Source organism: Alligator sinensis, unplaced genomic scaffold, assembly GCF_000455745.1.
Source record: "Alligator sinensis unplaced genomic scaffold, ASM45574v1 scaffold4_1, whole genome shotgun sequence".
Classification (NCBI taxonomy): Eukaryota; Metazoa; Chordata; order Crocodylia; family Alligatoridae; genus Alligator; species Alligator sinensis.
The window spans coordinates 3,818,075-3,833,776 of NW_005841887.1; the positions used below are offsets into that span (position 1 = coordinate 3,818,075).

Sequence of the window (15,702 nt, forward strand, 5' to 3'; positions counted from 1 at the left end):
CCCTTCCTTCCCCCCTCCCCTTCCAGCACAACAGACTTACCAGCTGCATGCAGCTCTTTAAGCCGTTGGGGTGCGTATCAGAAATTGAATCGGTATCAGCCAATATGCCTCCTTAAAAATCGGCTATTGGTATTGGCTCCCAAAATCTCTATTGATGTGCCCCTAAAAAAAATAAAAAAAGCAAGCGGGAAGAGTAATAACAAAATCCCCAAATTTTTGGTTTTTCCTTTTAAATTAACAGAAAACTCGAAAATAAATACTTCTGAGCAACAAAAATATTTAGAGAAAGGAACATTACTTAAAAAATTAAAATAGTTAATTCCTTTCTACTGTTAATATTAAAATAAATATTAATAATAATGTTAAACCTAAAGAAAATTTTTGGGAGCCTAGTGTTTCCCCTCCTTTTTATCTATCAGTTATCAGTTCTTTTAGACCAGGGGTGGGCAATTATTTCTGGTGGAGGGCCGCTTACTGAGTTTTGGCAAGCCATCGAGGGCTGCATGATGGGCAGCCAGGGGCAGATTAATATTAATTTTCTAAATTTTTTAGGGCCCCATGGGCCGGATAGAATGGCCTGGCAGGCTGCATCTGGCCCATCCCTGTTAGACACTCTTGTTCTCTTATCTTGTCTAAGTAGGCTTTTCAGTCATTAGAAGCTTCCAAGTGCTCCTAAAGCAATATTGCACATGTTCATTTATTAAGATTTCTAAAGTGTGCCCAGTTAGTATGTTTGGTTGTACATTTGCATAACTAATGTGCACACACTATCTGTACAGAGGCATAAGAAAAAAGACATATGCACTCCCACCCACCATTGGGAAATGAGCAGTTTTATATTCTACCTTGATTATAAGCAAATTTTGATTCTTTCTTCTGAGACATCTATTCTGCTTCACAGCTGCTATCGTGGTTATTAGGACATGTTCTTTTACTTACTCACTGATGACATTGATGATATTTGTCTTCCTTGTTCTAAATAGGCAAAGGCATGGGATGTTTTTACTTCCTTATTTTCATTGTCACTTACCTCTCTCACTTATTGCACTAGGAATCTTTGAAAAAATGGTGTCAGGTGTCCTAAGAGTAACTGGGCTGAAGTGCTGTAGAAGGGTTGTCTGAGTAGCAATTTTTGATGGTTCATTGGGTATGGATCCACAAGCAGCAGCTGAGCATTTAAAAGAGAGAAGGTCTGGAGTAAAGAACCAGTTCTGAGCTTATTTATTTTCCAGTCTTTCATTCTATGCATGTAAGTGCAGTCTGTTCTTTGGAGATCTGCGTTGAAATGTTTTGTCTAAGCTCAGATTTTTGGGGAACTAACAACATCAGCACCGTAATTCTGTATTTCTTTTAGTTTGATGGATTTAAGCTCTACGTATTTTTTTATTGATGCATGTTTGAATTGAATGTTTATTTTTCTATATCAAGAGACTTCTAAGTGTATTTTCAAAATTGTTGAAAATATCATGATTATCATATAGCTTTAGACAAGTTGTAAAACTCAGGAAGAGGGCTGCTGCTTAGAGAGTCTCAGTACTTTATGCCAGGAAGTATGCTAATGTACACTAGTATGTTGTTTGTATTATTTAGATTGGCTTAGTTTGAGAGTATCTTATTTCCACAAATGCAAGTTGCTCTAACCTACTGGTTGACCTACTGCAGGTCTGTCCAAATTAATAATTTTTGAAACTTTGATCTGCCATTTTTTAATCAAGACTTCTTAACCATTACTTCAGTTAAAATGCTCTGATAATGCTTCTTGGGTAAAAAGAGGCCTCTTTTGATCAGCTATCCTTGTTTTGCAGAAGAGATTGCAATTACGATACTTTTCATTTGGATTCATAGCATATTGTTATGTGTGGTTATGTGCTTTCATATATGTTCCAGTATGATTTCATATAACCTAGATCGTGTTTCAGTTGCATTACCATGCTGCATGCTTCAAGTTCTTTTTATTTTGCTATGAAATGGTGGGCGTTTGATAGCCCACTTTTATAACCGATGTGTTGTGCAGGCACCTAAGATGATTTGAGATCAGGATTCGAAAAATACACTGAACATTTGAGAACCCACATATTCATGCATCCCTATCCTTTACAATTTAGAGAAATAATGTAACCAGTGATGTTAGAAATAAATACTGTTGTACAAGTTATATGATCTGCAAAGCAGCTACTGCGCATAGTATCAGTTGTCCCTCTGGTACTTTCTTTCCCTAGACATAGAGGTTTTCAGGAAGAGGTTGGCTAAGCATCTGTCTGGGCTATTCAGGAATTGTGCATCCTGCATCTGTGCAGGAAACAACTAGTTGAAACTTCAGATCCCTTTTAACTCTGCCCCAACTGATTGTCCCTGTTGGTGAGAACAACAACAATATCTATTGCTGTCTTTCTGCAACTATATTTTCATTCTGCTGCTCTCCACCCTGCCTAGAAATAGGTTGAAATCCAGGGTTTCCTCAATTTGGGCCTGATTCTGAGCAGCATGAAATGTTGCATTCAGAAGTGGCTTGAACCAGCAGGCTTGATGCTTGGTTCTTCCTGCGTAGTGCTTCAGCTGTTTACACTTCCCAGCCTCAGTGCCCCTTCATCTGGTGCCTGTGAAGACTGCAATAAGCTTATGCTATCAGGCCTCCACAAGCATAGAAAAGATGCACTGCAAAAGATGACCTAGATTGGGTGTATCCTGCTTGTGGCTCAGCACAGTTGATGTTATGCCAGGCACATTTTAAAGGGCTTTGGTCCCAACCTCAGACCATGATTTCAACTCTCTTTTCTTCTTTCTTCAGCTCGCATGGAGACTTTTCTCCCATTTCCTCATCCCTCAGCAAGGAATGTGCAATGGAATGAGCTATTTTTGGAAGTCTTGGGACCCCTTTTCACAGTTCTTTGGGACCAGGTTCCCATGTAGACAGAGATAATTCTGATTTTTTCCTTTTAGGGTTACTATGTTGCAAGTCTTCACAAGAAAACCAGAAGCAGTGGAAGAACAAACTTTGACCCATCTGCCAGGAAAAATAGGGTAAAAATCTCATTCTTTTTCTTTATAATGTATAATTTAGAGAGAGGAAATTTAACTCACTTGAGTTAACCTAATCTTTAAACACTGAAGAACTGGTGTCCTCTTGTTTGAAAATAGATGCCCTGAAGAAGATGAAGCAGCAAGACTTCAAACTTGCTTATATCACAATTTTGGGGGGAGATAATCTGTTCTGAGTTGATTCATCCCAAACAGGAATATTCCACAAAACCCCATGCTGCAGTGGTGCAAAGTACTGGTTGCGGACACGCCATGTGCTGCCACTGGGAAATTGGCAGTGGGGGCAGGTGCTTTCCGTGTACAGCCACTGGGAAAAGTGGGAGCAGCAGCAGTTGGGTCCTAGTGCATGTGTACCAGCCTACCTCTGCCCCAAACTGGGTCAGTCTGGCCCTGCAGCCTGAAAAGTTTGCTTACCCGTGTGGTACACCATCCACTGAACATGTAGAAATCAGCAACTAAACAGGTGTAAATTTTCAGAATTGCACTAGAAGCAAAAATATTAATAGAAAGCTTAATTAATTAATAGAAATATTAATGTCAGAATTCTGTCTTTCGGGTGATAAAAGATATCTGTCAGAGTAAGATGAGACACTGGTTAGGTGATTGGTAGCTTAGAGCCTCTGTTCCAACTGAATTAGATTTGTTTCCTTCCAGAAAATGATCTGTTTGAGACTTGGTCATTTGATAAAGTTTGCAAATTTTCTTTGCTCCAGATACAAAAAAAATAGCAAGATTGGAAAACTGCCTTCTCTCACATGAACTGATCTGCAGAGAGCTCTACCTTCATCCTTAACCCAGAGGACATTTTATATTCAGTGTGTGGTTTTTGCATGGATAGGATGTTCTGCCTCTGAACCACTGATCCTCATTTATGGACTCTTACGCATTGAGTGCTTCTAAGATGGCGACTCAATATTTTTGTTGAAATTTCTGGAATTTTATTTGTGTGGGATGCTGACTTAACTCAGTTCAAATGCATTGGGATTTCTCTTCTGTAGTTGTGTCTAACTTGAGTCTTCACTTCCTCTAAAGTCAGGTTGCAATTTAGGGAGTAGCAGCCTTCACTGCTTTGTTTCAGATGTGTACCTATGTTCTCAAGTTTCCACTTTTTCAAGGACTGTTGGTTCCTTTTTTCTTCCTTATTAATTTAAATTTCTGTTTGTTCCTTGGCATCCAGAAGTTTAGGTGACAGTTTCTTCTACACAGCAAGTGACAACAGATAATTAAAGCTTTTGCTGATGTCACCGTTCTGTGTATTCAGGTTTAGCTGAGTGAATATATTAGTAGTAAGACTATTTTGGGTACCAGAAGCGGAAAGCTTCCTGGCTAGGTACAGTTATTCAAAATGCCCAAGATGGAGTCGATCTAAGTTATGCAGTTTTCTGTAAGTGGTCTAGTTTAGATCAGTCACCAACAGAACACATGTTTGGCCTTTGGTGCAGGGGCAGGAGACAAATCTTAGACTGGGTTCCACCAGTTTTAAACCAGTCTGTGTGCGCCAAACTTCTGTTCTGTTACACATATAGAATGATTTCCGATCACATATACTGGTAAAAGTGTAATGCCTATCTGGCCCCTGAGACAATGTCTAGGAACGCATGAGTTTTCTTCTTTGTTTTGGGTGTTGAACACTTAAACTTGAAGAGGTTTATTGGACAATCCTGCATTTCACAGAAATCAACTATAGAAGTTAGAGATTGTGGTAGCACAAGAACAGATAGATTGTGATTTCCTACCTAAGTAAATTCTGGAAAACATGAGTGTTGGCTAAATTTTTATTCTTATATTCTGAGTGATTTAGTCTTGGTATTTCTGAACATATAATAGTAGGACCTGGAACTATACATCATGCAAATAAGTACTGTGTAATCTTCACCCCTGGGTTCTGCCAGTTGACCACATTCCTAACATCACATACTGCTGTCCCCTGTTTCAGGAAAAGCTGCATATGTGTCAGATATGTAGTGGGTTTACGAATGGAATAAATCTTCATTAGGAATGAAGATAAGGCTGGCATAGTGAGAACAATTCAGATATAAAACAGTTTGGGGGAAGGTTTTATATTTTCAGACTGAAAACTGATGTTTAAACATTATGTGGCTCTTTGATTTTAAGTGTTTGGATAGAATTTCTACTCTTCAGATATCAGGATGTTAAATTGGTTGTAAGTCATCATGATGGAGAATGCTACTATGCTTCTGGACAAGGAGATTTGGCTTCTTGGGCTATTAATTGCCTATTTGTTGCTTTAGGGACAGTGCCTAGCCACTACCTAATTAAAGTGCTTGAACTGAAGTGGAGTTGAGCCACATGCTCAGCCTGCTGAATTGCTTCCATTGCTGGCCATGTTGCTGCACTGTTAGGGGAGGCAGAATTTGAAGCTGTACTCTTTTACTCAAACTGCTTTGCCTTAGTGGGATGGAAATGATCACCCCATCAGCAAGTTTACCACTTCCTTTTCCTCTTTTCCCATGTAGCAAGAAAGAGCCAAATTTATCCCTTTCTCGCTTTTCTGAAGATAAAGCAGTGTTAGTATCTGTACTCTACCTGAGGCAAACATGTCAGGGTAGTATCTTGCATGAGGGGATAGGGAAAAGGGAACACAGGGTAAAGAGGGCACTGTTAAAAAGAAGATCAGTCTGGAAAAAAAGAGGAGGAGGCAATGCAAGCAATAATTTGCTTTAAGGATATGCAGTATATCTGTGTTTCTTTTAGTTGTCTGTCTTGCTTAATTATATTAGTCTTTAGAAGAAACTCTAATATGACTTTCTGATTTGAAAGTGTGCATATGTATCTGAGAGAGAGAGAGATCTTATCCCTTTTCCAAACAAGGATGAAAATTTGAAAGCCTGAGTATCAGTCATAGAAATACATGTGGTATCTATTCAATTTTGATAAAACTTACTTAAAACTTTACTTGATCATTTTTTAACAGTCCCAATGTTAGATATTCACTTATTACATTTCTCTTTTTAGGTTATTGCACCTAAGCATGAACATTGAAGACAAACTGGGAGGATTGTTTCTTAAATGTGGTGGCATAGACCAAATGCAGTCATCCAGGGCTATGGTAGGGATGGGTGCAGTATCTGACCAGTCTGCGGTGTCTGGGGAACGGCAAGAGACAGTGCTTCAAGATCGGACTATAGCACACCAAGAAATTCTTGCAACAGATGAAGTGTTACAAGAAAGTGAACTTCGACAGCAGGAGATGATTTCACATGATGAACTTATGGTCCATGAAGAGACGGTTAAAAATGATGATGAGATGGAGGCCCAAGACAGACTTCCTCAAGGGCTGCAGTATGCAGTGAATGTCCCTGTAAGCATTTTCGCGAAGTATTGCAGACATGGTTTGGAAACGAGGTTTGGCAGTATTGTTAGGAATACATTCATGACTTTTTTGCATTTTATTATCAAAAATATTTATAAGTACATTCTGTTTATAAAAATGTCATTAGCTTGTGACTGGGTCAAATGCATCTCACTGTGCAGAGTGCAAAAGACCCTGGACACCGCTTAAACGAGTGTAATGTGCTTAAGTGTAGTTTAAAAGGAACGTTACAAGTTTTTGTTCAGCATTTGCATAGAAGTAAGTTTCTCTCATAGTTGCCAGTTATATAGGTATCTTCTGTTCATATTCTGTTATGTGCATTGATCATTTAACACTACATTCTTTTTAAATAATTAGGTTTAAAAGGCAATTTAATCCAGAAGAAATAACGTTACTGAAAAGATCTGCATGTTGGTCACTAGTTGAATTTTCTTTTTGTTGGCATTACTCTATGAAACATTTCTGTATATGTTCTAAAAGAATCCCTTATGTGCATTAAGCTTCTGACTGCCACTGGTGGCATCCAGACAGTAAGTCATACAAACATGACACTTCTTGTAGACACCCATAAATATGTCTTCCTTCATATTTAATAGAAGGTGTGCATAATCTGCCACACGGAGAATGCAAAATGGCTTTCATTAGCAAACATGCATCTCTCTAATTCAATAAATTATTGCTGTTAACTTGTAGTTTGAGCATTTGTAGAAGTGCCAGCGATATTAAGAAGCAGAACCATTCAGAATCGTGAAGAATAACATTTAACTGTAATTTTGTTAAAATAGTGTGCATGAGAAGTTTCCCCTTTAACTGTAAATCATAAGCGTTTGTTCAAAAATTTAGAGAACATCAGAGAAACATAAAGCACATCTTTTGTAAAGATAACATTACTTCAAGAAGTATAACTTGGAAAAAGTTTGTTAGACCTATTCTTGTTTTTAAAGAATCCTGTAGCTTAGGTTTGTGTTAAACCTTGACATTTAATATAACAAGCAAAAGTAATACAGGTATGAAAAAATGGAAGACTTTTTCTGTACTGATGAAAATGCTTTTGATCTACACTATTTGACACAGAAACGCTACCAGTCAGAAAGGAAAGGTTATATCTTGGGGGATGAATGATGAGGTACAAGAAGATGCAATTTCTACTGAAATTAATTATACCCTATCTTCAGTTAATATTTCTATTACTCCTTTAAATTAAATATCTAAAATTATGGAACCATGACACAATTCGTTCAGGATAAAAAAAAAAGTCCTAGTCAGCTTGTCATCTAAAAACAAACAAAAAAATATCTTCTGTAGTGAGAACCGTATCTGAAACTGACACTTGATATCTTAACAGATCAGTGTAAAGCAAGAAATTACCTTTACTGATGCATCTGATCAACAGAAGCGAGACAAAAAACAAATAAGAGAGCCAGTAGATTTGCAGAAAAAGAAGAAAAGAAAACAGCGTTCACCAGCAAAAGTAAGACAGTGATTTGGCGAAACCAAGATTAAAAAGAACCTGGAGTTTTGCTATGATTTTATGAGTGATTTCATTAGAATTTGGAGTGGTTATGTTAGAAGTTGTTTGTTTGCTCAGTAAAGATGTAGCTCTGCAGCCTACCAGAGTCCAAAACAAAACCTGAGAGAAGACATTCATAATGTGCTTCTTTGAACTCCTTTTAGCAACATCAACCTTTTGACATATTTTAACATCTGTCTCTCCAGGCAGTTCCCTTCCAAATACTTTTTTTTAAATTATGAGTCAGTAGTTTTGTAGACAACTTATAAATCATTACACTGTATTCATCTAAATATAGTCCTGCTTTTTCCTATGACCCTGAGAACTTTTGTGTCTGCATTGGGAACAATTTAAAAACAAATACGAAACAATATTTTGGAAAATCTAGAGAGATGACTTAAAGTGTAAAATGATCAGCTGGTAGGAAGCACTCCTAAAATCAGAATCAACTTTAAAAAAGTTCTCATGAGAACTTTTGACAAATTGTTTTCTAGATCCATTCATGGACAAAGTTGTATCCCATATTTTATCAGTTTGCTTAAAGACTTGGATTTCTTTATATCAAGAGTATGTTTGCAGAAAAAACCAAGATCAGTCCTCCAAATGAGGGCTACTATGGCAATATTCTGTCCAGTTGATTAAAGCCCAACTCCTGATTTATTTTATTTTGGATTTAAATAAACATTTAAAACGTACATAGAAAGCTATAGTTAGGTAATAACACACAGTTATAGTTATAGTTGCACACAGAGGACCACACAACAGCATAAAAATAATGATATTTGAGAAACAATCAAGCCAATAAGTAAAAACAAAATCAACACCATAACTACCAAATCCCATAACCTCGTTTCAATCTCCTAGGGTAATCTGTCCTTTAAATCTTCCCCAAAATTTTGTTAAATAGGTGATTTTGCAGTATGCTTGGAGGGTTGGTGGACTGACTGTTTTAGATTTGGATTTGGGAACAAGTTCCTGACTCCTAGGGTTCCTTATGGTAGCACCCTACTTTTTGATAAAGTTTTGAATGCCCATTGCAGACCACATCTGCAGGAACATTGTATAATGGAAGTGGTCAGTGTCCCTCTTTAGATACGTATACATGCATGCTTCCTTCCTCTCCTAGTTCAGTCCTTCTGCTTTGTCCTTTTGCAACAATGCAAGACTGAAAAATGATCAAGAAAATCCTTGAACAGGTTGCGTTTCAATTTTTTTAACAGCGTGAAAGAATGAAGATGGCAGGAACAGCCAGAAGATTAGTATAGGTGTCCTCCTTTTGGTTACGTCTGAGGTCCCAGAATACTGAGCTTGATTTGCTGCCCAACCAACAGCTGGGATAAGGGTGGAGATCATCTTATATAATGAAGTTTCAGTAGTATTTTTCTTTATTTATTAGTTGTATGCTTGAAAAACAACAGGTTTTATTTGTTTTTCCTCTATTATTTTTTGGTCAGTCTATTAGGAAAACAACATTGGCAAAAGAGTTTTTCTTCATTTAAGGAGAGCTACAATGGATCAGTGTTGTAAATTAAAAAGATCCCAGGAAACATGAAGGATTGTAAAATTGTACACCCACTTTCAGCATAATTATTTTCACGTTTTAATAATAATGCATATTATAAAATTTGATTATTTAAAAATATAATTTTAAGTTTGCCAGTGTCCCTTAATGAAGCAACGTGTTGTTGCAGAACAGACTTTTATGAGCCTCGGTGTATGTTACTTCACGGTTGTGTAAGACCCTTGCGACTTACATAAAAAATAACTGCTCTGGCAGCAAGACATTTTAAGTGGAAAGTTAAATTTGGCAGGGAGAACTAAGTTGCATACTAAGTAAGGTAGGGTTGTATAGGATGAGGAAAGTAAAAGGGGCCAAGGTGACACTTATTCAGAAAATGTTTTCATAATCACTTTTGTTTTCCAGAATACTGGAAACAATTGTGAAGTGAATGCACACTACGGTGCACCAGGACATTGCATCAAAGGGCTAATGGAATATGCTGGAAAATAACAAAACCTTCATAAGTCACTTCTGTACTGACATATTTAACTGGACAGAGAACATATTTATTAGTTCAATCTTATTTTTAGCTTTGATGTGCACTAGTAGAGAACTTGCATGGTTATCATGGATAAACTTTTATTTATCTTGACAAACATACACTTATTCTCTTTCCACCAAGATTGTACAACATTTTGCTTATCCTGTAAAATATGATTTTTTGTGGTTCCATGCCCAGGGATGGTTTGGTACTTTACTTTCTTGTCAGATGGAGAAAGTAAAGACTGACATTTAAAGTGACTCAGCATTGAATACAAAAGCTGTAAACTGGTTTTCCATCAATTTCATTTGTGTTTAGTAGGTGGAAATACGTCTTGACATGTCATGATATACAAGTTTGGAATATGCTGCTATTGAAAATGTAAAACCAAAATCCTGTCAATGTAAATGGAATGTTTTTACATGAAATCATTTGAATTTTCTTCATTACAAATTCATTTTGTGTTTTGTCTTGTAGTTGTTAAAACATCTTTAGAGGTTAGTGTGAGAACAAACTTTACTTTTTTCAAAATAGATCCTTACAATAAATGAGGATGGATCACTTGGTCTGAAAACCCCCAAATCTCATGTTTGTGAGCATTGCAATGCTGCCTTTAGAACCAACTACCATTTACAGAGACATGTCTTCATTCATACAGGTACTGCTTGACTTCAGATTGTCTTTTCTATTACCTAAAGATCTTTTTCATCGCATGAAAAATGTTTTCAGTTCTATGTGAATTTCATTTTGAAGAGTGTAGGTAACTTGGCATCTAAGCTTAGAGATTCCATGCACCAAAGTGTCAAAAGAATACCAGAAAAAAACATTATATGCTGATTAAACCAAGGATGTTACTATTTACAAGGTTTCTTCTTTCTTTGTCAGGAATTAATGGGTTGACATATAGCCTAAGTGCTGAGATTTACCCCTTTATAATTAATGTGCCATGGCTACTTATTTGCCAGATGAAGTATTTCTCTGGTTCAGAGAAGTGAAAAAGGTACTTACCCGTATAAATAGTTTTTCAGTACTATAAATACAGTTGAATGCCAGCATAATGATTGATCTTGTTCTTCAAGAAAATTGCCGTTCAGATCACCCTTCCATCTCAATGTTAATGTGATTCATTTCATGAAGTTTGTTTAGTTAGAAAGGATCAAATTTTTTGGTATTTAAAATATTTTGGAATTTGCTCAGATGCCATTTTTTGTTATAGACAGCAGTTTTATTCCTCAGTAGTAGTTATCAGAAACAACAGTTTGTAGTTATTAACTTATGGATGTGGAATTATATTGTTCAAGGTGAAAAACCATTTCAGTGCAGTCAATGCGACATGCGTTTCATACAGAAGTACCTGCTACAGAGACATGAGAAGATTCATACTGGTGAGTATAGTGCCTTGAGTATCCTTACTGGCTTGTTTAAACGTTTTGTTTCTCAAATCTGGCCAGAGGTTCCAATAATGTTAAGCTGCACGCTCATCCTGTTGCAGTTGTTTTGATTTAGCATATGTGGTACAAAATACTTGGAATCAAACACAGGTCTGTGCTTTGGAATCACACTTTTCTTTGATTGCAAAGTGTGTGTAAACTGTAGAGAGCTAATGTGGGGATGAACTGTTCTTCTGGAAATTGTCCCACAGTAGCAAATACTAAAATTTGCACATTGACAAAAGCCACAGTTTGTTCAACAGTCTTGTCTTTTGTCTCAGAAATCAGTTTGTTTTCCAAATCATAGTTTAAAAGGTTTTATGGTTTCTTTTGAATTAACGGAAAATTGCCAGGACTATAATGGCCAAAATGCCTAACCCCCAAGATCTTAGTATCAGCATTACTTTTCTCTCAAATTTAGTTAACAAACAAACAAACAAACAAACAAACAAAACCTATATCTATGATAGGTCAAATAAGGCTCAACGTTTAAAGCAAAAGAAAGTTTTTTTTCCCCATATTTACTTTTTGTCTTATTGCAATGTGCAAAACCATGTTCTTTAACAGGTTTGTCTTCGTTGGGTTTTTGGCATTTTGGTGCATGGCCTTTCAATCCCTCTGTAAATATTTATTTTTTAATAAAGTCCTTTTGGACTGGATGCCAATTTTTCAGCCTCTTTTACATAAAAGCAGAGCTGGTAAATGCACATAGCATTTCTTGGCTGTAGCATTTACATGGTATGAAAGCTGCTAATGTGTAGGTGTGTGTGTGTGTGTGTGAGATAAAAAAAAGTTTAGAAAGGAAGAAAACCTCTGCAAAATGAATTTCCAAAGTAGTGTGTATGTCAGTGCTTCTCATTCTTAGACTCAGTGCACACTTTGAAAATGCCAGCTCTTAGCCCTTACTCATTTTTTGATGAAAGAAATGTAGAGTAGTTCTTCTGTTGCAAAGAACTCGGAAAGACCCCAGTAGGTCAGAATGTTTTTGTCACTGGCTTCATCTTTGAAATCTCTGAGTTTACCTTATGAATTGTGCAGGTGTTTGCACACCAAACAGTACTAATATTGTATGGCATCCTATGACACTGCTAAAAGGATCTCACAGCACCATGGTTATGAATTGCTGATATAGGGAGTTACATGCACAAATATACTGCTGTTAATGAGATTTTTGCATGCTAAGTTGTCATGAATCCAGACTAAGTTTACATAAGTAGTCAGTCATAGAAGAGACCTCTACTTTTCTCTTGCTCAATTCAGAGGAGTTTCTTAATTTAATTTCTGGCTGTGAATTGTTGAACCATGCTGTCTTCACACTGTGTAGACATTACTTTTGTCCAAAATGGCCTAAAGAAAAAAAAAAAAGCAGAAGGTTTAAATGTGCCCAATCTGTTTTGACATTTTGCAGAATCATTTTTTCCTGCAGGTTTTTTTTAATGCTTTGAAGTTTGAGCAATGTACCTAATTAACACTTGAGTACAAGCATTGTATAAATTCATTTAATATTTTTTTAAATGCCTTACTGTTTGGGTTTTTAATCAATTTTTTTTGTTTTGTTTCCATCCCACATCCCTCTATTTTTGCATGTGTTTCAATCCTTTACATATAAGAAAGAAAATGCAGTTTAACAAATTAACCTTCTTATTAACTTTTTGGAAAATTTCCTTCCTTCCCTTTCCTCACCCTCCTATAGGGTTAGCGTGTTGTGATAGTCATCTCTGGAAACTGGTGATGAGGATTTGGTTTTAAACTTAATAACTGACATTACCTAGAGAATAGGTAAATGAATGCTTAGGACAAAGTATATAAAGTTTCTTTCTAATAGAATTGTTATTGAGTGTGTGATCAGTACATGTTGTCTTACAATCCCAATAAGTCCAGTTAGTTGTAATTATAATGTTTATATAGCTTTTTAGGCAAGGTAAAAAACCAAACAAACAATCCCCTCACCCCTCTTTATTCATCTGACACCTTCTAATGCTCATTTAGGCTGCTTGAAGACATTAAAAAAAAACCCCAAAACAGCCCTTTACTTTAAATTCAGCGCATTCCCACATGGAGCCCAACACATTCCCAGAAGAGGCAGCATGTTCATTGGACCCAGCTCGCCCAACGTCTGTATAGATTGGGTGCTTTAGTGGGGCTTTTTTGGTGCTTTTATCTAATAGCTGATTGACTCAGCTTTACATAAAAGCACCAAAAGGCCTGCTGAATCGCCCAATCTATACAGACTCTGCAAAGCTGGGTCAAAGTAACATGCTGCTGCTTGTGGTAAAGCATGGGGGGTTTTTTTACGTTTGCAAGCAGCCTTAGTGAATAAAAAGCAGCTTTGGTGTCCTGGCCTAATTCATTATGGCTAATTTCACTTTACGTATTTAAAATTCCTTATCTGCTTTCATTTGGCCATAGTATTCTTTGCTGTTGACCCTAATGGCTACTAGGTACAGACTTTAAAAAAGCCTGAGGAAGAATTGATCTAAATTATGTAGTTTTCTGTAAGCAGCGTAGTTTAGATTGCTAGTGAACAGAACACACATTCGCCCTTTGGCAGGAGGGGCATGCAGGCCTATCTTAGACCAGGTTCTGCCACTTTCAAACCAGTCTGCATGCCGAACTTCTATTCTGTTACAGGTTTAGACCAGTTTCTGATCACTTACACCGGTAAAAGTGCAATGTCTGTACCTGGCATGATTGTTATCTAGTCTTGCTAAATAGTGTTCAACAGTAGCGTAGCAGGATTCTTCAGACAACTTGTATTTTAATATTGTCCTTTGTGGGCAGAAGATTAACAGTGACCCTTTGCTTTGGTTTTTTTGGTTTTTTTTTAAACTCTAAGAAATATTCTCCTTGGACTTCAACTTTGTCATATCTGACATTTTCTCAGATATAATGTGCTCCAAAATATAATACACATCTTTTTTTTGTAAGGTGGAATAAAGAAAAAAAGATCTTTGCAGTAAGCAGGTGAATAGCAGCGGCTGGGGAGCTGAGCCTGATCATTATTCTGTTCCCTGTGGTTTTGGATTGCTGCAGATTTTAATTTTGGTTTCACTCAGAGCAGCAGAAACTGCTGTTAACATGTTCCTCACAGATAAGGCACACTCCAATGACCAGCAGTTGGTTTTTGGGAAAAAGATGCATTGTATATATGAAAAAATATAGTAGTCTCCATAGTTAGTAAGGGGTATGAATTGTTTCTGTCTAGTTCTCATAGCTTTCTCTTTTTCTTGATGATTTTTGGTTTTCTTCAGTCCCCAAAAGTATTTCTTAAAAATGAAAGCAGGTCTGACCTTTTATTTCTGTTTAAATTGTGGTTCCAACTTTGGTATAGTGTTTAAACAATTAAAGAGGTACAGGATGTTTCTTGTACTTTTTAAGATCTTGATCAGCTCTCTAAGTTACTGTGTTAAGGCAGCTGACAACGGCAGTACAACACAGAAGCTCATTAAACCAGGAAACTTACAGGTGCTCCAGCTAGTTGTAGTAGGTAAGCTTTCTGTTCCTGGAACTATTGCTTCAAATAGAATCCTATTTCAAGGATGTAGGAAGCTATCAATCAGCAGTCATATTCTGTATGGGCAGTTAATAAATGATTGCACCTAAAAGCAGACATTGCATTAATACAGACTTTTGTTACCAAGAAACTGCCACAGCTGGAAGGAGGATATTGACCATAGAAACCTTTTGCTAATTGTCATTTTTTTTTATTGTGCTTGTTGCCAGTAACACTATAATTGGCATTCAGTTTGTGGTGGGGAAGGGAAATTATCAATAGATTACCATTTTGATGTTCAGAGTTTAGAGGGCTCCTGAAGCACAACACCACTTGCTTGCTTCAATTTTCACCTGCTTTCTTTTCACTGATGGAGATTTTTCTGCTCATTGCCCACCCTTGCATTTATGCTTCATTTACTAATTCTTTAGTCTGGTTCCATCTGCATTTTAGGCATAAAAATGTAAATCATGCTTTAAAAGAATAAAACAGTTGTGGGACTAATGAGACGTGTGCCAACATAGTTCTTTAGTCAGTCTTCTTTTTATATTGCTTGTCTGACTTGTCTCTTGGCGGCATTTTGTCTGTTTAGTTTGTAGACTGTTCCCAGGAGTTTGTTTGCATTGTTTAACTTCATGTACTCTATATTTTGGAGCTGAACTTATTAATAATATTATAGCAATTCTAAAATGTAATATATTTTCAGTATAGACAAAAAGCATGCCCAAAATCTGAGTTCCCTCATAGTACTGTGATCAATAACCTGTATTAATATGTTGAAATTACACCTTTCCTTCCATATCTGTTTTTTTTCCCCATTTACTAACCCAGTTGAGGCTATTTTCTGTTACTCT

At 36.7% G+C, this 15,702-nt stretch overlaps 1 protein-coding gene across 2 annotated transcripts in view; it reads left to right on the top strand.

The window, feature by feature from the left end:
- The first annotated feature begins 40 nt into the window (after nucleotides 1-40).
- The window catches only part of ZNF148 (zinc finger protein 148), a 29,036-nt gene continuing 13,374 nt past the window's right edge, over nucleotides 41-15,702 (top strand). The window contains exons 1-5 of one of the 2 annotated variants that reach the window (XM_025196951.1): nucleotides 47-3,021; nucleotides 6,016-6,361; nucleotides 7,719-7,844; nucleotides 10,460-10,583; nucleotides 11,227-11,310. In XM_025196951.1, the coding sequence (XP_025052736.1) occupies nucleotides 2,948-3,021; nucleotides 6,016-6,361; nucleotides 7,719-7,844; nucleotides 10,460-10,583; nucleotides 11,227-11,310 (754 nt within the window). In that variant the 5' untranslated portion in view covers nucleotides 47-2,947. Of the gene's footprint in view, nucleotides 3,022-6,015; nucleotides 6,362-7,718; nucleotides 7,845-10,459; nucleotides 10,584-11,226; nucleotides 11,311-15,702 lie in introns of both variants that reach the window. The other variant, XM_025196952.1, reaches the window with a different exon arrangement.